At 45.6% G+C, this 26,797-nt stretch overlaps 1 protein-coding gene across 2 annotated transcripts in view; it reads left to right on the top strand.

Moving 5' to 3' along the window:
• ZMAT3 (zinc finger matrin-type 3) overlaps positions 1-26,797 on the top strand; it is a 111,325-nt gene that overhangs the window by 58,577 nt on the left and 25,951 nt on the right. For both annotated transcript variants that reach the window (XM_040349407.1, XM_040349405.1), the window contains one exon: positions 17,944-18,041. In XM_040349407.1, coding sequence (XP_040205341.1) covers positions 17,944-18,041 — 98 coding nt within the window. The remainder of the gene's footprint in view (positions 1-17,943; positions 18,042-26,797) is intronic.

Here is a 26,797-nt window from a genome sequence, read left to right as displayed (position 1 = left end):
GATTGGACGAACAAGCAAGAAGCATGCCTCTTACCGCAGATCGCCCCAGCAGGTTCAGCCTCTCCTGTTTGGAAGTCCCTCCTGTACAGTCTCTAAATGAGCTTTATGGTGGGAACCCCCGTTCTGGTGGTCTCAGGGGCTCTGGAATTATACTGGCATATGTAGCAAGCTTTAAAGAAGCTTCAAATCTCGCAGTGGTCCCCACTTTCGCTCTGTCTTTCCTTCCAGTGCAGTGTGTGCTTCCACAAAGGTATTTGTATCATTACATTTGCCACCTAAGGTTAGTCCGTTTTGTACCTTTGCCTGCCTGTTGTTTTTTTCTCAGCTCTGCTGAGCCCTGTGGTTCCTCTGACACCCCATACTCTCGGGGTCACCGCCGCGTACCCCTCAGCGCTTTGCGCATGCACGCAGCTCAGTGATGATGCCGCCGGTCTCCTCTGCCCTCTTCCAAATGGCGGCGCCGTTTAAAAAAAAAAAAAAAAAAGGAAACAGTCCTATCGCTCTGTAGTTCTGGCTGCAGTCCTGCTGCTCTGCTCTACTCAGAGTGAAGATTGCACCAGGTGTGTGCAGGCTCGTCCCAGTTCAGCCTGGGCCAATTGATTACACAAAAAAAAAAAAAAAAAAAATAGGAACAAATAGGATAGAAGATATAATACATTTATATATTAATAACATATTATAGGAGAAAGTATATCCATAATTAAACAATTAATATAATCCAAAAAATAAAAAATAAAATAAGGATAGATATATGTATATAAATCATTATATTTAATAAATAGAAATGTTGGGGGGGGGGGGGACATATTGTAATGTTTTCCCTTCTCTCTTTTTTCCCACCTTTCCGGGCTGTCTCCCTGCTATCCTCATGGGGGCCACTGCCCTCGCAGACCACCATCAGCTGACCAGGTATAGAGGCCGTCCAGAAGGTGGTAAGTAGAGAAGAGACAAAAAAGAGAGCTTGGCCACTGACGCTACAGTTTTGGTAGCCCTATCGGGTCAAAAGACGCAAGTTTGCGGCACAGAGGGAGATTCTAGCCATGCTTCCGGCAGAAGGCGCAAGAAGTCACTCAAGGTTACCCTCTTGCTTTCTTCAATCAAGGCATAGCCGCTCGCGTCACAGCCACTCCTGTCATAGTCGGTCCCACCGCAGACAATTACCTTCATCCCAGATGGAGCTATCTTACCCGCACCACAGCAAATGTTTGCCAAATATGCGGGGCGCCAGCCTTGCCAGGGGAATTGGCCTGCCGCTCGTGCTTCATTGAAGTAACCAAGGATTCAGAGGCCAGAATATATACTGAGCTCCTAAGAGAATCGCACAGGGATCAATTGTGGGCGATCCTTCCCCAAGCACATCGCCCAGCACCCGGCCGTTACGCCAGGCTGCAAAAACCCTCTCTAAGAATGAGGAGTGTGAGCAGGCGTCGGACTGTCTCTTCTTTAGTTGAACCATTTGCCCATTCAGTCGAGGAAGCGATCGGCTGGGAAGGGGTTATGGCAGAACCTCTGAAGGTTCAGAAATATTTCCTGGTGCTGAAAAGGGGGTCCTGAATCATTTCCCTTCATCAAAGAGCTGGAAAACCTCATAAAGGATGAGTGGGGGAGATCGCATAAGCGGCCCAGTATGAGCAACAAGTTTGCAGATTGTACCCCTTGTGGGAGTCTAGGATCAATTCTTTGATCAATGCAACTACGGTCGATTCATCTTTAATGCGACTCGCTAGAGACGTTTCTCTACCGATTGAAGATGCAGTTACCATCCGGGACGTTCTTGATCGTAAAATCAATATAGAACTGAAGAAAGCCTGCTCCACGACAGGAGACGCTAGTAGGCCGGCTATCACCACGGCGGCAGTAGCTAAAACTATCGCTGCATGGGCGGCTAACATTGAGAATTCCATTCTAGAAGGAGCCGACCAGGGGAAGATATTCTCCTCCCTGCAGGGAAATTAAGTTGGCTTACGGCTCCTGAGGGGGCGACTTCATGACTGGGAAGAGCCTTATGGCTGAGACCCTGGATAGCGGAGACAGCATCAAAATCTACTGGTGCAAAACTCCATATGGCGGCTCAAGTGTATTTGGCACAAAGATGGACTTGGTCATCTCCAAGGTTACCGGGGGAAAATCCGGGCTGATTCCCTCCGATAGGAGACCAGAGCCCCAGAAGGGCCCCGCTTACAGACGCGATCTTCCTGTCAAGTACAGGGATGCTAGATCCTACCGTCCCGGCAGGAAATTTAGGAGGGACTGGAAGACTCGACCCTCCATGTATTTACAGTAAGCCAAGGCTATCACAGCCGGGGAACAGCAGAAGTCCTTTTTGAGGGTCCGTCTGCCCACCCAGCTCAGGTGGGCACCAGACTCAAGAGATTCGCTCGGATATGGGCAACTCGTATAACAGATTCATGGACACTATCCTCTATCAAGACCGGTCACAATTGGAAATTCATGGGCACATTGCCAGGGAACACATTCCAGCCTACCAAGTACCTCCACACCAGAAAGGGAGGGGGTTTTATTCCCCTTTATTTCTGGTACAAAAAAAAAAAAAAAACAGGGGATCTACGTCCAGTCCTGGACCTAAAGAGGTTCAACAGACGATCAAAATAGAGGCCCTCAGATTGGAAAAGCCTTCAGTCCATTTTGTTGACAGTGGACGTGGGAGACTGGATGCTATCTCCTAGATTTTTCGGACGTTTACCTTCACGTCCCGATCATCCCGCCTTCCAGAGGTCCCTTCGGTTCTCAATCTATCAATCTCATTTCCAATTTTGGTGCCCCCCATTCGGCATCGCCTCAGCACCCAGAGCATTCAGCAAGTCAGGGTGTTCCTAGGGGCAGAATAATATACCAGGTTGTACCGGGTGCAACTCCCTCAAGAGAGGCTGAAGCCCTTACTCCAGAAGGTACAGAATCTGCTATCATCCAGACGTCTGTCAGAGCCTGCCTCAGTACCCGGGGGTCCATGTCAACATCCATACCTTTGATACAGTGACCCCTGTGACACATGCAAGTCTTACAGAACTCCTTTCTCAGGCAGTGGAATGGAACGTCAATACTCCAAACCATTCACATCCCGAACTGGGTAAAGCAATTAGTATGGTGGTGGACACACCCGTCCAACCTCAGGGAGTCCATTCCAATAGTTCCCCCAAGTCCAGAAGTAGTAACATCGGACGCCAGCCAGGGGGGATGGGGTCCACACTATCTAGACCAAGTAGCCCAAGGACAGTGGCACTTTCGGGCTCAGGGCATAGTGTCAAATATTTTAGAGCTCAGAGCAGCCTTTCAGGCTCTCCTGGCCATTGCGCCTCTTCTAGAGGGGAAGAGTGTCCTGATCAGGATGGACAACAAGTAGCGGTGTCATGTATCCAGATACAGGGGGGCATCAGGAGTCGCACGCTTCAAGAGGAAGCTTGCCCATATTGGAAAGGGCACAAGTGCACCTGTTAGATCTATGGGCAGTGTACGTCCCGGCAACACAGAATTCGTTGGCCAACTACCTAAGCCGAGAGACACTTTCAAACAACGAATGGTCCCTGAACCAACAGGTATTCTCCATTCTTACGAAAACTTGTGGAATACCAGAAGTCGACCTAGCGGCCACGCCAAAGAACTCCAAGTGTCAGAGGTTCCTGTCCAGAGCCCACTTTCCATCAGCCGAAGGGACAAACTGCCTAGCTCTTCCATGGAGCTTCGAGCTGGGGTACATTTTTCTTCCAACTTCTCGGATTACAAGATTCCTGTCCCGACTTCGGAGGTCCTCAGCCACGGTTATTGTACTAATACCGTTACGACCGAGGAGGCCATGGTTTACGACCCTGCTACAACTAGGTACGCGGCCTCCAATACATCTTCCAGTAACCTGGGATCTCATACATCAGAGGCAATTCTTCCATCCAGCCCAGAGAAGCTGCATTTGCCAGCTTGGAAGTTGAGAGGGCTAGGTTAGGGGAACTAGGATACTCTCAGGAGGTAATATCAACCTTATTACAAGCTCTAAGGAGCTCCACTGATGTCACCTATACTAGGATCTGGGAGAGGTTCGTGTCGTCGCAGCAAAGAGATTGGAATCCCATCTCAAATTCTTGAATTTCTTCAGTCAGGGCTTAACAAGGGCCCGGGCCCGGGTACCCTGAAGGTGCAAGTATCCGCCCTTTCAGCATGACGGGTACTAGATGGGCTCTTCATCATCCGGTCACTCTGTTCCTCAGGGCCTGCGTAAGATCAGACCACCTAGGAGGCCAGCCTTTCCAACAGGGGATCTCTGTGTAGTACTCGAGGCCCTGTCCAATCCACCCTTTTCTCCATTCAACTTAGTCTCACCGTGGAACCTAGCTCTGAAGATGGCTTCCCGTATTGCGATCACCTCAGCTAAGAGGACGTCGGAGATACAAGCACTTATGGCTACGGAACCCCTATTTAGTGTTCTCCCCTGACAGAGTGGTTCTGAAGCCCTCAGACCATTTTTATCCAAGGGTAACTTCCTCCTTTCATTATAACCAGGACATCGTCCTTCCATCTTTTACTAATGAGAGGGGCGAGTCCCATGACTAGGATGTCAAGTCTACCATCTCCAGTTACTTCACAGCTACATCTCAGGAAGACGGATTCTGTCTTAATTATCCCACACGGGAGCAGACGAGGTCAGCCAGCTACCTCCCGTACCATTACCTCTTGGTTGTTAGTGCTATCGCGGAGACCTATTCCATCCAGCAACTTACGACTCCTAAAGAGCATTAGGGCTCATTCGACAGGGGCAGTGGCCACTTCTTGGGCAGCATTTTGCGGGATTTCACCGGAAACCATAGGCAGAGCAGCAACTTGGTCTTCCCAACACATCTTAATTTCTCACTACAGAGTGGATTCTGCTCTCCTGGCTACCGTCGACTTTGGCAGATCTGTTCTTAGAGCCAATTCCTCAGCGCTATAGAGAATAAATATTACTGTTTTCTTGCACCCTCCCGACTGGCGAGTTATTTCCCAGTGTGTGCTGCCATGAATGCGTCAGGAAAACGGAAAATTGTATACTCACCTTTCCGTAATTTTCCTTTCCTGACGCATCTTCATGGCAGCACACAGATGCCCGCCCTATTTTTTTATGATGATATATACTGAGAATGGTGCGGGGCGTCTCCCCTTCAAATTTATATCTAACCAATCCTGTCAGGTTGTGGGGGCGGAGTCACAACCCAGTGTGTGCTGCCATGAAGATGCGTCAGGAAAGGAAAATTACGGAAAGGTGAGTATACAATTTTCCGTTTTTTACAGCTCCCCTGGTCTTCTCCGTGCTGAGATCCCTGCTGATGTCAGCCTGCTCTGTGCACTGAAGAGGGAGGGGCCACAGACGTCAGCTGGGAGGAGAAGAGAAGGGGGAAGACCCGAGAACCCCGCTGACGTCAGCCCGCTCCGTGCACTGAAGAGGGAGGGGCCGCAAATGTCAGCGAGGAGAAGAGAAGAAAACCTCCGGCGGGACAGAACCTGCTGCTAATAAAGTATTTTATAAAACAGTCACAAGGGGAGACACACTGCACGCCATACCAATACGATCGTCCTACAAAACAGACCACAGTTTTTTCATGTACTTTACTAGGGCTTATTTTCAGGGTAGGGCTTATATTGCAGCCTTCCCCAATAATCACGCTAAGTCTTATATTCGGGGTAGGGCTTATTTTCGGGGAAACATGGTAGCAGTCAGTGGATTCGGTAAGGAGACTACATCCCTTTTTGGTGGAAGAAGATTTTTTCAGTGCACCTTCCTTCTTTTTTCAAATTATTAACCACTTCACTACTTGGGACTTTTACATTGATATAATATTGGTTTCAAACGTTTATTTTATATCATCTTATTCACATTCTTTTGAATTTGTCACTATTTTTTACTTATTTGGTTATTATCACTCAATATTTTTAGCGCTGTACCTTTTTTGTATTTTATGTCTTTTTTACTTTGGGTATCTTGAGTAATAGGTACTGGCGGCTTCTTTAACCACTTAAGGACTGGACCAATATGCTGCTAAATGACCCAAGGGGTTTTTACAATTCGGCACTGCGTCGCTTTAACAGACAATTGCGCGGTCGTGCAACGTGTTTTCCAAACAAAATTGGCGTCCTTTTTTCCCCATAAATAGATCTTTCTTTTGGTGGTATTTGATCACCTCTGTGGTTTTTATTTTTTGCGCTATAAACAAAAATAGAGCGACAATTTTGAAAAAAATTCAATATTTTTTACTTTTTGCTATAATAAATATCCCCCAAAAACATATATAAATTTTTTTTCCCCTCAGTTTAGGCCGATACGTATTCTTCTACCTATTTTTGGTAAAAAAAAATCGCAATAAGCGTTTATCGATTGGTTTGCGCAAAATTTATAGCGTTTACAAAATAGGGGATAGTTTTATTATTATTATTTTTTTTTTACTACTAATGGCGGCGATCAGCGATTTTTTTCGTGACATTATTTTTTTTTGCGACATTATGGCGGACACTTCGGACAATTTTGACACATTTTTGGGACCATTGTCATTTTCACAGCAAAAAATGCATTTAAATTGCATTGTTTATTGTGAAAATTACAGTTGCAGTTTGAGAGTTAACCACAGGGGGCGCTGTAGGAGTTAGGGTTCACCTAGTGTGTGTTTACAACTGTAGGGGGGTGTGGCTGTAGGTCTGACGTCATCGATCGAGTCTCCCTATAAAAGGGATCACTCGATCGATGCAGCCGCCGCAGTGAAGCACGGGGAAGCCGTGTTTACATACGGCTCTCCCCGTTCTTCAGCTCCGGGGAGCGATCGCGAGGGGGCGGCTAGAAACGAATAGCCGGGGGCGTGGCCTGGAAGGGCATGTGAACAGTCGCACTGCACGGAGCTCCCGCTCGTGATCCTACACCGATCCTGATCCCGACACTTACAAAGCAAGGTGACCGATCTACCGGCACTGCACGGCTACACTAACCATACCGGAGGGTATTTGAGCGATCAACATGGCCCGGATGACTCGCAAACCGGAGAAGGGAGCCGCGTCCGCAGCAGCCATGGACATTCAAGATGGCGCCGGTGTCTCTCAGATGCAGAAGGCAGCACGTGGAGCCGACAAACATCCAGAGGCTGGCGGTAAGGCTCCTAAGGCACAGAGACCCCAGGGGAGAGAACCACCTAAGGACATGGTATATTATACGCAGAAACTGCAGGGCCCCACCAGCTCCCCGGTAACATCACAACTTACATGGGCGCAGAGAGTACAGGGCCAAAATGGCGACTCGAATATGGATGACACGCTGCCGCTCGAAAGCCCCCCCTGACACCATGCAGGACTTATTTGGGGAGATGCAGGAGGATGCCCCGCAGCCTACACTTAGTGAAATCCTCAGGGCGGTGCAGAAATGCACGACCTCGGTTACTGCATCAGTGGATGGCCTGAAGCTGCAGTTTGGGGAACTTACTGAGACTGTGTCCCTCATGCGCCATGACCTCCAGAAGATCAGGGAGAGGACCACAGCGGTTGAGGGCCGCATCAGCGGTATGGAGGATGCGCTTCCCCCCCTGACCAGGGATGCCAGGGCCGCACTGCAACAGTCTGCGCAAGCCACCGCGAAAACAGACGACATTGAGAACCGCCTGAGACGGAACAATGTCCGTATAGTGGGGCTCCCGGAGAAAGTGGAAGGTAGGGACCCCACATCCTTTGTTGAAACGTGGCTCCAGGACATTTTTGGCAGGGAGGCCTTTACTGCGCTGTTTGCGGTGGAGAGAGCGCATCGTACGCCTCCTAGGCCCCTTCCCCCTGGCGGCCCCCCTAGATCAATGCTGGCCAGGCTCCTGAATTACCGAGACAGGGAAATTATCCTGCGGCTGGCCAGGGAGAGGGGCTCAATACACTACAATGGAGCGCGGATATCGTTCTATCCAGACTTCTCGGCAGAAGTGCAACGCAAAAGGGCCAAGTTTGCGGAGGTTAAAAAGCGCCTGCAAAAGATACCAGTTACCTATGCTATGATGTTCCCAGCCAAGTTGCGGGTCACGGTAAGAGGCCAAGCTACCTTCTTTGAATCCGCGGCGGAGGCCGCGCAGTGGCTCGATCACAACGAACATGACCTGAGGAGACGCCGAGAGGACGACAGAGGAAACTGAGACCATGCCTGCGTAAGGCATGCTGAAGTGTTCGCCGCAGACCAGATAAGTTACTACCTGCAAGTCGGGATTTTACATGTTATATGTTTTATCAGCGTTTATTGAGAGCTTCGGCAACTGAAAATTCACCTCCACTGGACTCTATGCTACAGTGGGGGGCATGCACCCGCAAGATGCGCGGTGCCAGTGACTCACCCCAGTTGGGGGATTATGTTCCTTGGTGCCCTGTTGGCACGCATCGTTTACTTGGTCCACGCACTGGGGGGTGGTGGGAGAACTCCCCCTTTGCCTCGGCTGATGCCGGATTGTGGACCCTTTTGATCAATCCTTTATCACATACGGTTATTTTTTTACTGCTCACAGAAGTACACCATTTGATGCTCGTTTTGTTGCAGGACATGGGTGAGCCAGGGGTGAGACCCGGTGAACCCGTGATGACCCTGGGGCCTCGGGCCTTGGACCTTGACTACCGTTTAATTCTGCCATGGCCACCACCCCGATAGTGACTTGGAATGTGCGAGGGGTACACGACCCGTTAAAGCGCACTATGATTCGTGCGGGCCTGAAAAAATTCCTTACGGCCATTGTGGGGCTGCAGGAAACTCACCTCACACGGGACACGGTTGGGTGTCTGGGTTTTTCCTGGGTGGGCAAGGCGTACCACTCCACTCACACCACGTATTCGCGCGGGCCTGGGACGCCTTTAAGGCGGCCTTGCGAAGGCACATTTATTGAGGAAATTGCATCCATAAAACACAACTCGTCTGCTCTCTTGGAGCAAGTTGAGGACCAGGTAAAGTATTTGGAACTGACCTATGTAGTAGACCCCACAGAATCCGCGAGGGAGGCATGGATGTCGGCCCAGGACTCCCTGGACCGGCTGAGATCCTCCGCAGCGGAGCGTAAGCGCTTTTTTACCCAGCAGGCCTACTATGAGGAGGGGGAAAAAACGGGTCGCTTACTGGCTAGAATTGCCCGATCGCAACAGTCGTCCCCCGCCATAGGAGCGATCCGTGATGCTGGAGGACGGCTGGTGAACGAACCGGAGCTCATCCTGTCAGAGCTAGCTACTTTCTACTCAGACTTATACAAATCAAGGGATGATTTTACTGACGGGGAGCTGCAGGGTTACATTAATGCTGTAGCTCTCTCGGTCCTAAGTGATGCGGCGAGGACTGAGCTGGAGAAGCCGCTTACCCTGGAGGAACCGGGGGATGATGGTATACCCATGGAGGTGTACACTCAGTATGGGGAGGTGATGTTGCCTAAGCTGTTGGAGGTGTTCAACTCCTCGTTTGATTCGGGGGACTTGCCCCCCTCCATGGCCAGGGCAAACATCATTCTTTTACTTAAGGCGGGCAAGGACCCACTGGATCCTGGGTCATATAGGCCCATCTCTCTCCTGCAAGGCGACGTGAAAATACTGGCGAAAATTCTGGCCCTGCGGGTGAACAAATTCATTCTGTCTATTATACACCACGATCAGGCGGGGTTTATGCCCGGAAAGTCAACTGCGACGAACCTTCGACGGCTTTATTTGAACATTCAGACTCCCTCAGACTCCGCCGGCAATAGGGCACTGTTGTCGCTAGATGCCAACAAGGCCTTCGACAGTGTCGGCTGGCGGTACCTCTGGGCGGTGTTATCTAAATTCGGCTTCGGCCCTAGATTCCTGAGGTGGATGAGACTTCTGTACGCCACACCAAAGGCGGCAATACGAATGGCGGATAGGATGTCCCATGCTTTCGCTCTGGGCAGGGGGACCAGGCAGGGCTGCCCCCTGTCCCCCCTGCTCTTTGCCTTGGCCATCGAGCCCCTTGCGGCCCTGGTGAGGGACTGCGAGGCGGTCCGGGGGTTTCGATATGGTGACATGCATGAAAAAATCATGCTCTATGCGGACGATATGCTCCTCTGTCTGGAGGACACGGAGGGCTCCTTGCGACAGGTTATGTCCATTCTTACGGACTTCGGCCGGTTCTCGGGTCTTACCATTAACTGGACAAAATCGGCCCTGATGTTCCTTGATGGGGGACCGGCGCCCGGGAGTAGCTTGCCCTGCTCTGTCCCTGTAGTGACCTCCTTTAAATATTTGGGAGTATGGATATCTCCAACAATAACAGATTATTGTAAACTGAATGTATACCCCTTGCTGTCCAAATTTAGGGACAAGATCCAAATCTGGAACAAATTGAAAATGTCCCTAGCGGGTAAAACGAACCTCATTAAGATGATACTGATGCCACAACTGCTATACTTTCTCCACAATACGCCTATTGTCATTACCCTTAAAATATTCCGAGTGGTCAACTCTCTCTTCAGACAGTTGTTGTGGCACACCAAAACCCCTAGGATAAAGTTGGAACAATTGCAGCGCCCGAAGGAGGGAGGGGGCCTAGCTCTACCCAATCCCTGGTTGTACTACCTAGCGGCACAGCTTCAGCATCTAATAGGGGTTTTGGGGCCATCGCCTGGGTCCTCTGCAGCCAGGCTTATGCTGCGGGGCTCGGGGGTGACCGCGATACCTGAGGGGTTGGAGGCCCGAAGGTTCCAGAAGCCTAACAAGCGTATGCCCACATTCGCCTTGGTCCAGAAGATCTGGAATAAGGTTAGACAGCTTCAAAACGTGGTGGGGTTCACCGAATTCAGTCCCCTGTGGGAGAATGACTCCTATGGGGAGCTTGACCAGGGTCGCAGGTGGGGGTCGTTGGGGGTTACTCACCTTAGACATGTCTTCAGGGGGGGGCGTTGCTTCCTTTCAGTGAGCTCAAGACCAGATTCAACTTACCAAATAACATGCAATTTTACTACATGCAATTGCAGCATGCAGTGAGGGCGCAGGGAGCGGCGGTGGACTGGGTCCAGTCCCCCACGCCGATCTTTCGGGTGGTGAGTTCTGCACGGGACACTAAGGGCATGATCTCGCAGTGCTACAACATGCTCCTGACTTCATTTCTGGAGGGGCACCCCATGAGAATTACAGAACAATGGGAGACGGACCTGGGGCCCATTGAGGGTGAAAGGTGGGAAGAGGCATTGCTGGCCGTAAACACCTGCTCGCTAAACGTTTCACAAAGGGTCTCCCAGCTCTATATCCTGCTAAGGGTGCACTTCACACCGGCTAGACTCTTCAGAATGGGCAGGGCTCCAGATTCACTCTGTGGACGCTGCAGGGCGGCACAGGGGGACTTGATCCACCTACTCTGGCGGTGCCCCAAGCTCCATAGGTATTGGACGGAGGTCCTGGCTACGCTGAATTCGGTGTTCCAGACTAACGTTCCATTGGACCCACTGTGCTGCCTGCTGGGCATTCTTGAGGGGGCGATAACGGAGGAGACCACCAGAGTAGCATTTGCCAGGGCACTGTTCCAGGCGAGAAAGCTCATTCTCATACATTGGAAATCGAGAGAGCCTCCCTCGTCCAAGACATGGGTGCAACACATGGGTAGGACGCTCCTGATGGAAAAATACATCTACCAACACAGAGGGACCGCAGGGAAATTCTTTAAAATATGGGACCCATGGCTTGAGATACCAGGACTAAGCCCCCTGGAGTTGGTACAAGAAAGGCTGTTAGGAGGAGTGTAGGGGTGGAGATGGCCGACTGGGCCACGTATCTTGACACTTGGTATGGTATTGATCGGAGGGGGTGCGAAGGGCGGACTGGGAAGAGGAGTAGGCAAGACAGGTCCAATTGGTAGAGATGGTGTAGTGTGTATGTGAAAAGATTTCATGCCATACTGCTGTGACCGGATTTATAAGCCTGTACAGTTTTGATGTTGCAATGCACGGTGTACAATGTTAGTATATGGTTTCTGTTTTCTTGACTGTATGTTATGTGAGCAATAAAAACCTTTTTGATTAAAAAAAAAGAAACGAATAGCCGCCCTCGTCCCTGATCGCTCCTGAAGCCACGGGAACCGCCGCATGTACGGGGGGGGGGGGGGGTCCCGATCGGACCCCCGACCCACGTCTAGGCAGGCATGTACAGGTACGTTGATGTGCCTGTCCGTGCCATTCTGCTGACGTAAATGTACATGCGGCGGTCCGGAAGTGGTTAATTAGGTTAATATATATTTATTCACGTGTTAGCGCAGTGTTTTTTTCCCTAGGGAAAGAATCTCTTATATACCTATCTTTATTCGTTATAGCTGCTTCACACTGAGTTTTTGAAGTGCTTTTGCGTTAAAAAAAAGTGCTAGAAAAGCTCAAGAAAAATGCTTCCCTTTAAATGCACCCGCAATTTGTTTTTGGCACAGTTTTTGAGTCACGTGTCCTTAAAAAAATGAACTGCAAATGTGGTAGAAATCGCTGCAAAAAAGCATTTGCGTTTTTACTGCAGATCAGTGTAAAAGTAGCCCTATGGTAGTAGATTCACAATCAGAACTGGCCTGGGGTCTTGGGGGTTAGGGAGAGGTCACTATTTTCTACAGATCAAGTAATATGCAGCTATATCTTGTTTCTCTGCAAGCTCTTCATTGGTGCATGATACTGTTCAGTGAAAGCTCAGCATCTAAAGCATATCAAATTATACATTTTGTTTTATTCCCATTACCTGTTATGTAGCATAGTTGTTGACAAAATGGCTGACATAGTACTATTTTACATTTAACTAGAAAAGATACAATTTCTGGGGAAATTGTGCGGCGTGGTCTTGCCTCCACCAATACTCCTGACTGGAGACGGTGCCCCTGGAGATGTAAATGTGATCCAACAGTGTGTCAATCCAGTTTGATCCATTGCCCCATCAAAAACCGCTCCATCAAAAACTACCCCATCAAAACTGCACGATCCTATTTGCCCCATCAAAAACTGGTTGCTATGGAGGGTTGCTATGGACTGGTTGCTATGGACTGGTTGTTATGGACGGATTGCTATGGAGTGGTTGCTATGGAGTGGTTGCTATGGACTGGTTGCTATGGACTGGGTGCTATGGACTGGTTGCTATGAAGGGCTGCTATGGACTGGTTGCTATGGACTGGTTGCTATGGACTGGTTGCTATGGACTGGTTGCTATGGACTGATGGCTATGGACTGGTTGCTATGGATGGTTGCTATGGACTGGTTGCTATGGACGGTTGCTATGGACGGTTGCTATGGACTGGTTGCTTTGGACTGGATGCTATGGAGGGTTGCTATGGAGTGGTTGCTATGGAGTTGTTTCTACGGACTGGTTGCTATGGACTGGTTGCTATGGACTGGTTGCTATGGAGGGTTGCTATGGACAGGTTGCTATGGAGGGTTGCTATGGACTGGTTGCTATGGAGGGTTGCTATGGACTGATGGCTATGGACTGGTTGCTATGGACGGGTTGCTATGGATGGTTGCTATGGACGGATGCTATGGAGGGTTGCTATGGAATGGTTGCTATGGACGGTTGCTATGGAGTGGTTGCTATGGAATGGTTGCTATGGACGGTTGCTATGGAGTGGTTGCTATGGAGTGGTTGCTATGGAGGGTTGCTATGGACGGATTGCTATGGACGGTTGCTATGGACTGGTTGCTATGGACTGGTTGCTATGGATGGGTTGCTATGGATGGGTTGCTATGGAGTGGTTGCTATGGAGGGTTGCTATGGACTGGTTGCTATGGAGGGTTGCTATGGACTGGTTTCTATGGACTGATGGCTATGGACGGGTTGCTATGGACTGGTTGCTATGGACTGGTTGCTATGGACTGGTTGCTATGGACTGGTTGCAATGGATGGGTTGCTATGGACTGGTTGCTATGGACTGGTTGCTATGGAGGGTTGCTATGGACTGGTTGCTATGGAGGGTTGCTATGGACTGGTTTCTATGGACTGATGGCTATGGACGGTTGCTATGGACTGGTTGCTATGGACTGGCTGCTATGGACTGGTTGCTTTGGACTGGTTGCTATAGATGGTTGCTATGAAGTGGTTGCTATGGACGGTTGCTATGGAATGGTTGCTATGGACTAGTTGCTATGGACTGGTTGCTATGGACTGGTTGCTATGTAGTGGTTGCTCTGGATTGGTTGCTATGGACTGGTTGCTATGGACGGTTGCTATGGACTGGTTGCTATGGACTGGTTGCTATGGACTGGTTGCTATGGAGTGGTTGGTATGGACGGTTGCTCTGGATTGGTTGCTATGGACTGGTTTCTATGGACTGGTTGCTATGGACGGTTGCTATGGACTGGTTGCTATGGACGGTTGCTATGGACTGGTTGCTATGGACTGGTTGCTATAGACAGTTGCTATGGAGTGGTTGCTATGGAGGGTTGCTATGGAATGGTTGCTATGGACTGGTTGCTATGGAGTGGTTGCTATGGAGTGGTTGCTATGGACTGGTTGCTATGGACGGTTGCTCTGGATTGGTTGTTATGGACTGGTTGCTATGGACTGTTGCTATGGACTGGTTGCTATGGACGGTTGCTCTGCATTGGTTGCTATGGACTGGTTGCTATGGACTGGTTGCTTTGGACTGGTTGCTATAGACGGTTGCTATGGACTGGTTGCTATGGACTGGTTGCTATGGACTGGTTGCTATGGTCTGGTTGCTATGGACTGGTTGCTATGTATGGTTGCTATATGCAGAGCATGCAGAAGTTACGCAGAGCCAAAAAAAACTGAGCCATATCACCTCACAGTGTGTGGGAGGAGCTATAGAAAGCCCTCACAGATGTGTGTATGAAGGTTTTTACCTCAGCGTCTCCTAGGAAACCAATGTAAACATATGCAAGCAGCCTCTAAGGCGCAGAGGAAAGTTCCCTCAGCCTTGTGTGGGAGGAGCCAACTCACCTCACAGCTGTTTGTGAGGTGTTATGAAACTCCTCAGCGTCTCCTAGGAAACCAATTGTTTGGTTTGCAGGCTCTCTGTAAACACAGCAGAAATTGAGGAATGTTTTTTGAATACTTGTCCTTCAAATGAAGGTATTTACCTCACAGAAAACACTTTACAGAAAACACCTCACAGAAAACACCTCATAACTACCTCACAACTGTGTGGGAGGAGCTATAGAATCCCCTTACAGCTGTGCATGAGGAGTTTTAATTACCTCAGCGTCTCCTAGGAAACCAATGTAAACAAATGCAAACAGTCTCTAAGCAGAGGAAAGTTCCCTCAGCCTTGTGTGGGAGGAGCCAACTCACCTTTACAGCTGTTTGTGAGGTGTTATTAAACTCCTCAGCATCTCCTAGGAAACCAATTGTTTGGTTTTTAGCCTCTCTGTAAACACAGCAGAAATTGAGGATTTTTTTTGAATACTTGTCCTTCAAATGAAGGTATTTACCTCACAGAAAACACTTCACAGAAAACACCTCACAACTACCTCACAACTGTGTGGGAGGAGCTATAGAATCCTCTTACAGCTGTGCATGAGGAGTTTTAAATACCTCAGCGTCTCCTAGGAAACCAATGTAAACATATGCAAACAGTCTCTAAGCAGAGGAAAGTTCCCTCAGCCTAGTGTGGGAGGAGCCAACTCACCTCACAGCTGTTTGTGAGGTGTTATTAAACTCCTCAGCGTCTCCTAGGAAACCAATTTTTTGGTTTGCAGCCTCTCTGTAAACACAGCAGAAATTGAGGATTTTTTTTGAATACTTGTCCTGTTCAAATGGTTGTATTTTAAAAACTATAAATCGTACAGTGAATATCTTTATATTTTACGAATCACAAGACCCAGACCTACATTTTGATGTATAGTATGTCTCTAAAATAATAAAATTGAAGGCACAGTCGCAGTTTACAAATTCCCCAGCAGATTTTAGTTTTCTAAACTTTGACCTCCATTGACTTCCATTGAAATAATGGATGGCGTAGGTTGCAAACAAATTATCATATTGTGAAAACGGTTTGGTCAATCACTTAGCCGTGAACACGTGTGATGGCAGCAGGGATAGCTGAACGTTTTGATATAAGATTTGTGTAGGTCGGCTTGAAAATGAGGGAGTGGTCGCAGTTTACAAATCATGTGCTGATTTTTCAGTTTTTGACATTTCACACTCTAGCTCTCCCCATTCATTCCTATGGGAAAATTTTGCCGCAAAAATGACGATATTTTGCGAACGATTTGGCGAAACGTTCCACAAAGTAATAGCCCGCCGATCGGGAACAATCCGCACGATTCGATATATTACTCGTCTATGTAGTGTAAAAACTGTGGGAGGAGTTAGGGGGGCAAATTTGGCTATAAGAATAATAATATATATGTGAGAGAACAATAAGTGATCTTGCTATGCAAGACCACTTAATAAGTAATAGTAAAACACTCCAGCATCAGCTGTGCCTATTGGACTGACACACGTCTGGTGGTGCTTTTGTTTAATGTCTGTGAATGTTCTCTCTTTGTGAGTATAATTGAGTGTTTTACTATTACACTATTTATTAAAGTCCTTAACGGTAATGCAGTAGGCTGGTGCGCCTTCTTCCTATTTTGCTATTTTAGTTTGGTGTCCCTGTACGGAAGAGAGCAGCAAAGCCAAAAGAAAACTCTTCAGGAAAATTATATTACCTACATAGATTTATCCACTATGTCAAAAACAAAATATCTTATATTGATTGCGTCAGCAGCTACTATAAAAAAGTCCAAAATTAAAATGATAGCATTTAAAAAGTCCAGCACATCTAATGTCCTTAAAATGCCATAGCAGCACTCATGTCAGTCCATCCACATGTGACAAGCTTTTATATGATTCCACATATAAGAAAAAACAGGATAAGATTACTTTTTTAAGTGGGTGAAACTCTCGTTACAGTGATCCTATTTGTTATCACTCGTGCACCACATACCCAGAACGCCACCACGTGAGTAACATTCCCCTTAGGGTATACACTCAACATATATTAATATTTCATACGCCTTAAGGTAATGCTTTGTTGTCAATTTAAAAGGCAAGTCATCCACTAATTCTGTTAGGATGGAGGTATAGATGGCTCCAAAACAGCATAGTGTAATCCTGCTTTTCAAAGATTTATTGTAGCCAAAAGCCCCCCATACATAAAATACATACTAGCTTGCTAAAACAATAGAGCAATAAAAACGAACGTAGTGTAGTCACCGGTCATGCTGTCTAGGAAGCCACCTGTATCTTACGAACAGCCACACTGTTTTCTTCCTAGTAGTTCCCAGCTGACCGTGACACGCAAACGTCACTTAGGGTCATCGTGGAGATCATGCAACTGATGCATTTCATCACTTCTGACTTCAACTGAGGGCACCCACAGAGTCCTGACCTCAACCCGATAGAACACCTTTGGGATAAATTAGATCTGCGATTGCGAGCCAGGCCTTCTCTCAAACATGGGTGTCTGACCTCACAAATGCACTTCTGGAAGAATGGTCAAACATTCCCATAGACACACTCCTAAACCTTGTGGACAGTCTTTCCAGAAGAGTTGAAGGTGTTATAACTGCAAAGGATGGGCCAACTGTTTCTTCCTATCGGCATGCTTCTTGTCACCACATGAACTGATCATTGTGCTCTGCTTCCTTCTCTGACACTCCAGGCCTGCTCTACAGGTACTGCAAGGGGCTGATACCAGGTCAGATTCAGGTACTTACACTGCTTGCCTAAAAAAAAATATATATATATTATGCACATTTATGTGCGTGTATGCGGGTAGATACAAGGTCTGTATGGAACATAATTTGTAGGATCTTTCTGTTGGCAAAATCCTGTATATAAACATCAGTAAATTGTTACACCCATATGCAAGAGGTCTAACAAATGTATACACCCTTCTGCTGCAAATAAAACGACTACTTTGACAGTTGCATAAAGGAACAAAATGTATAAAAGTAGACAAAAATTGTTCTACACTTCCTAATGCTATGGTTTGATGACACTTAGGGACCCGGCAGAATGCAAGAAAAGAGCTCGAAAAGAAGGGAATGAACATAAGATGATGCAAAATAGAAGAATCGTCTGCTCTCCTCAGAATAATACAGGTATTCTATCAGGGGGACTTGTCCAGGCGGGTGCTGAGAATAGATAGCTTATTGCTACCATGGTAACAGATGAAGGATCTGCTTGTCTGGAGTATGTTAAATGAATATTATACAGAGGCAATCCCACCTTCCTGACAATTCAGTTCAGTAAATGAACTCTACCTGTAAAGATGACTCAAACATAATAATATGTATTCTGTAATTATTTTTCAATGCATAAATCTTTCACAAAGGCAGCAGAGATTACAAAATAAATACAGATGCAAAAGGCCAGAGATGAAATGAAAGAGAAAATACATACTGTATGATTTACAAAAAAAATGAAATCAAACATTGCTTGCTGTTTCTAATAAGGTATACTATTGAACAGTGTAAGTAAAATGGACATGAATTTGAATAGATAAATAGAAGTACTAAATACCTGTTAAAGGTGAATGGTAGAGAAAAGCACCACAAGTTGTGCTGCAGTGCAAGGGGAGTGCTGATAGGAGGAAAAAGCAGAAGGACAAACTCATTATACAGCTGCTTCTCCTTTTAAAGGGGTTGTTAAGGTAAAAAACAAATTCCCCTAAATAGCTTCCTTTACCTTAGTGCAGTCCTCCTTCACTTACCTCATCCTTCGATTTTGCTTTTAAATGTCCTTATTTCTTCTGAGAAATCCTCACTTCCTGTTCTTCTGTCTGTAACTCCACACAGTAATGCAACACTTTCTCCCTGGTGTGGAGAGAGCCTCTTGAGGGGGGAGGGGGCGAGCAGGAGTGTCAAGGCGCCCACTAACACACAGCTCCTTTCTCTATCTGCAAAGTAGATAGCGTCCTGACCCTCCTGCTCACCCCCTCCCCCCTCAAGAGGCTTTCTCCACATCAGGGAGAAAGCCTTGCATTACTGTGTGTAGTTAGAGACAGAAGAACAGAAAGTGAGGATTTCTCAGAAGAAATAAGGACATTTAAAAGCAAAATCAAAGGATGAGGTAAGTGAAGGAGGACTGCACTAAGGTAAAGGAAGCTATTTAGGGAATTTTTTTTTACCTTTACAACCCCTTTAACCACTTCTCTACTTTGGGTGTTTTTCAGATTTGGTGTTTACAAGACTAAAACAGTTTTTTTTGCTAGAAAATTACTTAAAACCCACAAACATTATATATATATTTTTTTTTCTAATACGCTAGAGAATAAAATGGCGATCATTGCAATACTTTTTGTCACACCATATTTGCGCAGCGGTCCTACAAGCGCACTTTTTTGAAAAAAAAACACTTTTTTGAATTAAAAAATAAGACAACAATAAATTTGGCCCATTTTTTTTATATATTGTGAAAGATAATGTTACGCCGAGTAAAATGGTACCCAACATGTCACGCTTACAAATTGCGCCCGCTCGTGGCATGGCGTCAAACTTTTACCGTTAAAAATCTCGATAGGCGACGTTTAAAAAATTCTATAGGTTGCATTTTTTGAGTTACAGAGTAGGTCTAGGGCTATAATTATTGCTCTCGCTCTAACGATCGCGGCGATACCTCACTTGTGTCGTTTGAACACCGTTTTCATATGCGGGCGCTACTCGCGTATGCGTTCGCTTCTGCGCACGAGCTCGTCGGGACGGGGCGCTTTAAATTTTTTATTTTTTTTTTCTTATTTATTATTATTTATTTTATTTTTTTTTACACTGGAAAAAAAATAAAAAATAAAATTATCACTTTTATTCCTATTACAAGGAATGTAAACATCCCTTGTAATAGAAAAAAGCATGACAGGTCCTCTTAAATATGAGATCTGGGGTCAAAAAGACCTCAGATCTCATATTTAGGCTTAAATACAAAAAAAAATAACAATTTTTTTTTAAATGACAAAAAAAAAAATGTTTCTTTAAGAGGCTGGGCGGGACTGACGTTTTGACGTCACTTCCGCCCAGCAGAGCTATGGGGACGGGTGAAGGAGATTTTTCCTTCACTCGCAACCCCGCACAGCTAACGAACGGTCGCGATCTCCTCCGCCGCTACCGACGGCTCCGGTAAGCGGCGGAGGGCGCGGGAGAGCGGCGGGAGGGGGGGCCCTCTCCCGCTGCCGATAACGGCGATCTCGCGGCGAATCCGCCGCGGAGACCGCCGTTATCATGTACCGGACCGCTGACACTAAAGATAGATACCTCGGTTTTGGCAGCAGCTGCTGCCGTTACCGAGATATCTATCTTTAAAGTTAGGCCGTATAAAGACGTACAGCAGTCTGGAAGTGGTTAAACCCCGTACACACGATCTGTAAATTATACGAAAAATGCCGCTTTCTAATCAATTGTACGATAATCGGATCTTTAGTGCAGAGCTTTCGAGGGTCGATCAGGACAGTTCATCCGATATTATTCTATTGGACATGCACGGAATTTTTTTTTGTACGATGCCAGATCGTACGATTTTCATTTAATCAGTACAGCTGTCGTTTTGAAAATGCAATACAAATGCATTACAACACTTGACATCACTTCTGATTTTTTATTCTGTCAGACGGGAATTTTCGTGAACTCATCAGATTCGACGTGAGATTAGCATGCAGAAAAAAAAACGGACGATCATTCGTCCGAAAATCAGATCTTGTGTATCGGGAATTAGTGTTCGGTCACATCGGATGCGACTTTGGAATCGTGCAACTTCACTTAAAGGGGTTGTAAAGGTTTGTCTTTTAATTTCTAAATAGGTTCCTTCAAGCTAGTGCATTGTTGGTTCACTTACCTTTTCCTTCGATTTCCCTTCTAAATGTTTTTTTTCTTTGTTTGAATTTCTTACTTCCTGTTTCGCCTCAGTAAGCTTTCCCCCATCATCCGAGCGGTGGTTAGTCAGCCAGAACAGCTTACTGAACAGCTTACTGAGGAGAAACAGGAAGTGAGAAATTCAGACAAAGAAAACAAAGAAAAAAACATTTAGAAGGGAAATTGAAGGAAAAGATAAGTGATCCAACAATGCACTAGCTTATAGTAACCTATTTAGAAAATAAAAAACTAACCTTTACAACCCCTTTAAAATCACACATTTTCTAAACCGCGTGCTAGTGTGACTTAAGGTGTGACTTGGAAAACATCTGTGCGACTTCGACTTAGCAGTGGGATTTTGCCTTGCAGTGCTGCCGCTTCTGTGGGTACTGTTCCTATCAATTATATTGTTGTACGAGGTGCTTTTTTCGGTATTTCAGAGGTAAAAAAAAAAATGCCCTGTTTGCCACTAACTAGTGGAGAAAAGCTCCAACGCCTCGTACACACGATCGGATTTTCCAACGGGAATTGTGTATTGACAGCCTGTTGGCGGAAAATCTGACCGTTTGTATGCTCCATTGGGCAATTGTCGGATTTTCTGCAGACATATGTTGGATGGCAGGCTTTAAAATTTTCCATGGACAGCGGTCTGTTGTCGGATTTTCCGATCATGTGTACACAAGTCCGTCTGTTTTATTGTACAAAATCTTCAAAGTTATGTAACAGCAAAAGCAGGCACAAGATAACTGACACGTTTCACAACGTTAACGTTGCTTAATCATAGCTATGATTAAGCAACGTTAATGTTGTGAAACGCATCAGTTTCTTGACCCTGCTTCTGCTGTTACATCAACTTTGATGATTTTTTACAATAAAGGTATATATTGGAGTGTGGCTTTCCAGATTTTCCTTCTTTTTTTTTATCGTTTGTGCTGAGCCAGTACCTCTTACTTCCACATTGAGGACGGCGTCATTCTCAGTCCACCACCTGGAGAGGTTCAGCCTTTCCCTTGTCTTGGAAGTGCATCTGCTCAGGCGCCCCCATTGCAATCTGCTTGCTGTGGGGGTACTCGGCAGGAGGGAGGGGACAGGAGAGTCGTGACGGACCTAAGAAGAGGAGGATCAGGACTGCTCTGTGCAAAACCACTGCACAGAGCAGGTAAGTATGACGTTTGTTATTTAAAAAAAAACAATGTGCCCCTTTCACACTTGTACGACTTGTCCCACGATTTGGGACTGCAAAGTAGCATGAAAAATCTTTCCCCATGATTTCCAATGACAACCATTCATATTAGTACCACTTCAAGTTGTGCCGACTTCAAAGTAGTCCCTGCAGTACTTTGGTCTGACTTTGATGCGAGTTCAGGTTCATAGACCTCAAGTCTAACTGAAATCGCGGCTACGAAATCACAGTAAAATCGTAAAGTAAAGTCTTTGAAGTAGCGGTAGTGTAAAAGAGGCCTTAACCACTTTCCCACCGGAACATTTGTCAGCCTTAAGACCAGAGGTGTTTTTACAATTTTCCACTGCGCTGCTTTAACTGGTAATTGCGCGGCCATACAATGTTGTACCCAAACAAAATTTGCGTCCTTTTTTTCCCACAAATAGAGCTTTCTTTTGATGGTATTTGATTGCCTCTGCGATTTTTAATGTTTGCGATATAAACGGAAAAAGAGCGAAAATTTTGAGAAAAAATGATATTTTCTACTTTTTGTTATAAGAAAAATCGAACAAACTCAATTTTAGTCATACATTTTGGCCAAAATGTATTCAGCCACATGTCTTTAGTAAAAAAAATGCCAATAAGCGTATATTTATTGGTTTGCGCAAAAGTTATAGCATCTACAAACTAGGGTACATTTTCTGGAATTTACACAGCTTTTATTTTATGACTGCCTATCTCAATTCTTGAGGTGCTAAAATAGCAGGGAAGTACAAAACCCCCCCAAATGACCCCATTTTGGAAAGTAGACACCCCAAGGAACCTGCTGAAAGGCATGTTGAGTCCATTGAATATTTTTTTTTTTTGTAACAAGTGATTGAATAATGACAAAAAAAAAAAAAAAAAAAAGAAATTACAAAAAGTTGTCACTAAATGATATATTGCTCACACATGCCATAGTTATATGTGGAATTGCACCCCAAAATACATTCTCCTGCTTCTCCTGAGTACGGGGATACCACATGTGTGAGACTTTTTGGGAGCCCAACCACGTACGGGGCCCCGAAAATCAAGCACCGCCTTCAGGATTTCTAAGGGCGCAAATTTTTGATTTCACTTCTCACTACCTAAGACAGTTTTGAAGGCCATAAAATGCCCAAATAGCACAAAATCCCCCCAAATGACCCCATTTTGGAAAGTAGACACCCCAAGGAATCTGCTGAGGGGCATATTGAGCCCACTGAATATTTTTTTTTTTTGTACCAAGTGATTGAATAATGACAAAAAAAAAAAAAGAAAAAAGAAATTACAAAAAGTTGTAACTAAATGATATATTGCTCATACATGCCATGGTTATATGTGGAATTGCACCCCAAAATACATTCTGCTGCTTCTCCTGAGTACGGGGATACCACATGTGTGGGACTTTTTGCGAGTCTAGCCGCGTACGGGACCCCGAAAACCAAGCATCGCCTTCAGGATTTCTAATGGCGCAATTTTTTTATTTCACTCCTCACTACCTATCACAGTTTTGAAGGCCATAAAATGCCCAAATAGCACAAACCCCCCCCAAATGACCCCATTTTGGAAAGTAGACACCCCAGGCTATTTGCTGAGAGGCATGTTGAGTCCATGGAATATTTAATATTTTGCCACAAGTTGCGGGAATATGACAATTTTTTTTTTTTTTGCACAAAGTTGTCACTAAATGATATATTGCTCACACATGCCATGGGCATATGTGGAATTACACCCCAAAATACATTCTGCAGCTTCTCCTGAGTACGGGGATACCACATGTGTGGGACTTTTTGGGAGCCTAGCCGCGTACGGGACCCCGAAAACCAAGCACGGCCTTCAGGATTTCTAAGGGCATACATTTTTGATTTCACTCCTCACTACCGATCACTTCCTATCACAGTATTGAAGGCCATAAAAGGCCAAGATGGCACACAACCCCCCCAAATGACCCCATTTTGGAAAGTAGACACCCCAAGCTATTTTCTGAGAGGCATTTTGAGTTCATGGAATATTTTATATCTTGCCACCAGTTGCTGGAATATGACAAACTTTTTTTTTTTTTTGCACAAAGTTGTCACTAAATGATATATTGCTCACACATGCCATGGTTATATGTGGAATTGCACCCCAAAATACATTCTGCTGCTTCTCCTGAGTACGGGGATACCACATGTGTGGGACTTTTCGGGAGCCTAGCCGCGTACGGGGCCCCGAAAACCAAGCATCGCCTTCAGGATTTCTAAGGGCGCAAATTTTTGATTTCACTCCTCGCTGCCTATCACAGTTTCGGAGGCCATGGAATTCCCAGATGGCACACAACCCCCCCAAATGACCCCATTTTGGAAAGTAGACACCCCAAGCTATTTGCTGAGAGGCATGGTGAGTATTTTACAGCGCTCATTTATTTTTGAAAATGAAGAAAGATATATATATATATTTTTTTTTTTCTTTTTTCAATTTTCAAATCTTTGTGACAAAAAGCAAGATCTGCAAAATACTCAACATACCTCTCAGCAAATAGCTTGGGGTGTCTACTTTCCAAAATGGGGTCATTTGGGGGGGTTTTGTGCCATCTGGGCATTCCATGGCCTCCGAAACTGTGATAGGTAGTGAGGAGTGAAATCAAAAATTTACACCCTTAGAAAGCCTGAAGGTGGTGATTGGTTTTTGGGGTCCCGTACGCGGCTAGGCTCCCAAAAAGTCTCACACATGTGGTATCCCCGTACTCAGGAGAAGCAGCAGAATGTATTTTGGGGTGTAATTCCACATATGCCCATGGCATGTTTGAGCAATATATCATTTAGTGACAACTTTGTGCAAAAAAAATAAAATAAAATAATAATAATTCTCTTTCCTACAACTTGTGTCAAAATATAAAATATTCCATGGACTCGAGATGCCTCTCAGCAAATAGCTTGGGGTGTCTACTTTCCAAAATGGGGTCATTTGGGGGGGTTTTGAACTGTCCTGGCATTTTATGAACAACATTTAGAAGCTTATGTCACACATTACCCACTCTTCTAACCACTTGAAGAAAAAGCCCTTTCTGACACTGTTTGTTTACATAAAAACATATTATTTTTTTGCAAGAAAGTTAAGTTGAACCCCCAAACATTATATATTATTTTAAAGCAAAGGCCCTACAGATTAAAATGGTGGGTGTTGCATTTTTTTTTACCACGCAGTATTTGCGCAGCGATTTTTCAAATGCATTTTTTTGGGCAAAAATACATATTTTTTTATTTTAATGCACTAAAACACACTATATTGCCCAAATGTTTGATGAAATAAAAAAGATGATCTTAGGCCGAGTACATAGATACCAAACACGACATGCTTTAAAATTGCGCACAAATGCGCAGTGGCGACAGACTACATACATTTTTAAAAGCCTTTAAAAGCCTCTACGGGTTACCACATTAGATTTACAGAGGAGGTCTACTGCTAAAATTACTGCCCTCGATCTGACCTTCGCGGTGATACCTCACATGCATGGTACAATTGCTGTTTACATATGACGCCAAACCGACGCTTGCGTTCGCCTTTGCGCAAGAGCAGGGGGGGACAGGGGTGCTTTTTTTTTATTTTTATTTTTTTATTATTATTTAATTTGCTTTTTTAATTTTATTTTAAACTGTTCCTTACTTTTTTTTATTATTTTTATAATTTTTATTGCCATCTTAGGGCATGTAAATATCCCCTATGATAGCAATAGTTAGTGACAGGTACTCTTTTTTGAAAAAATTGGGGTCTATTAGACCCTAGATCTCTCCTCTGCCCTTAAAGCATCTGACCACACCAAGATCGGTGTGATAAAATGTTTTCCCACTTTCCCAATGGCGCAGTTTATATCCGGGGAGGGGACATACCCTCCCACTGCTTGTAAAAGCAGTTTAGAGGCTAATTAGCCGCTAGGACTGCTTTTACATGAAAGCCGACCGCTGGCTGAAAAGAATGATACCAAGATGATGCCTAAACCCGCAGGCATCATTCTGGTATAACCATTCAAAGTCCAGCAACATACCAGTACGTTGATGGTTCTTGTTGGACATGTATTGTAATCTTTTTTTTTTTTCATGCAGCCTGTTGGCTGAACGAAAAAAAGATTGATCGGTGGGTATGCCCACCATTAGAATACCTCCCTTCATCCACCCACTTCTAATGATGGGCATACATGCACCATTTATATATGCCAAAGCATGGGGGCATCCTCCCGCAAAAAAGTTATGCCGCTCACACACGTATGTACGCCGCATAAAAAGTTATGGCGCATACACACGGTCGGACTTTTCCACGGGCAAGCTTCCGACGGAATTTCGACCGTATGTACGCGGCATTAGGAGCAAAATCGCTCCTCCGCCCCTAATGCCCCCATGCTTCGGCATATATGCTCTTTTTTTAACTGTGGTGGTGAAATCACCTCCCACAGTGTTGGAGTCGCGGCTTTATGTATCGTGGGAGCAAACGCTGTTGCTGTCACGCTAAATAAATCCGCGCTGCAACTGAATGGCGTACCTGCTAAGCAAATGATGGTTAACATTATAACAAAGTAACATTACATTTTAACAGTAAGATCTTACCATACCATACCTGCAAAGCAAATATCAAAAACAAAACAAAACATTTTTTAACGCAACCTGTGCCTAAAAAATATATATGCCGAAGCATGGGGGCATCCTCCCGCAAAAAAAGTTATGCCGCGTACACACGGTCGAACTTTTCCACGGGCAAGCCTCCGTCGGAATTTCGACCGTATGTACGCGGCATTAGGAGCAAAATCGCTCCTCCGCCCCTAATGCCCCCATGCTTCGGCATATATGCTCTTTTTTTAACT

The sequence above is a fragment of the Rana temporaria genome, chromosome 4, assembly GCF_905171775.1.
Source record: "Rana temporaria chromosome 4, aRanTem1.1, whole genome shotgun sequence".
In the NCBI taxonomy this organism is placed as follows: Eukaryota; Metazoa; Chordata; class Amphibia; order Anura; family Ranidae; genus Rana; species Rana temporaria.
This window is presented reverse-complemented; position numbering and strand designations above follow the sequence as displayed.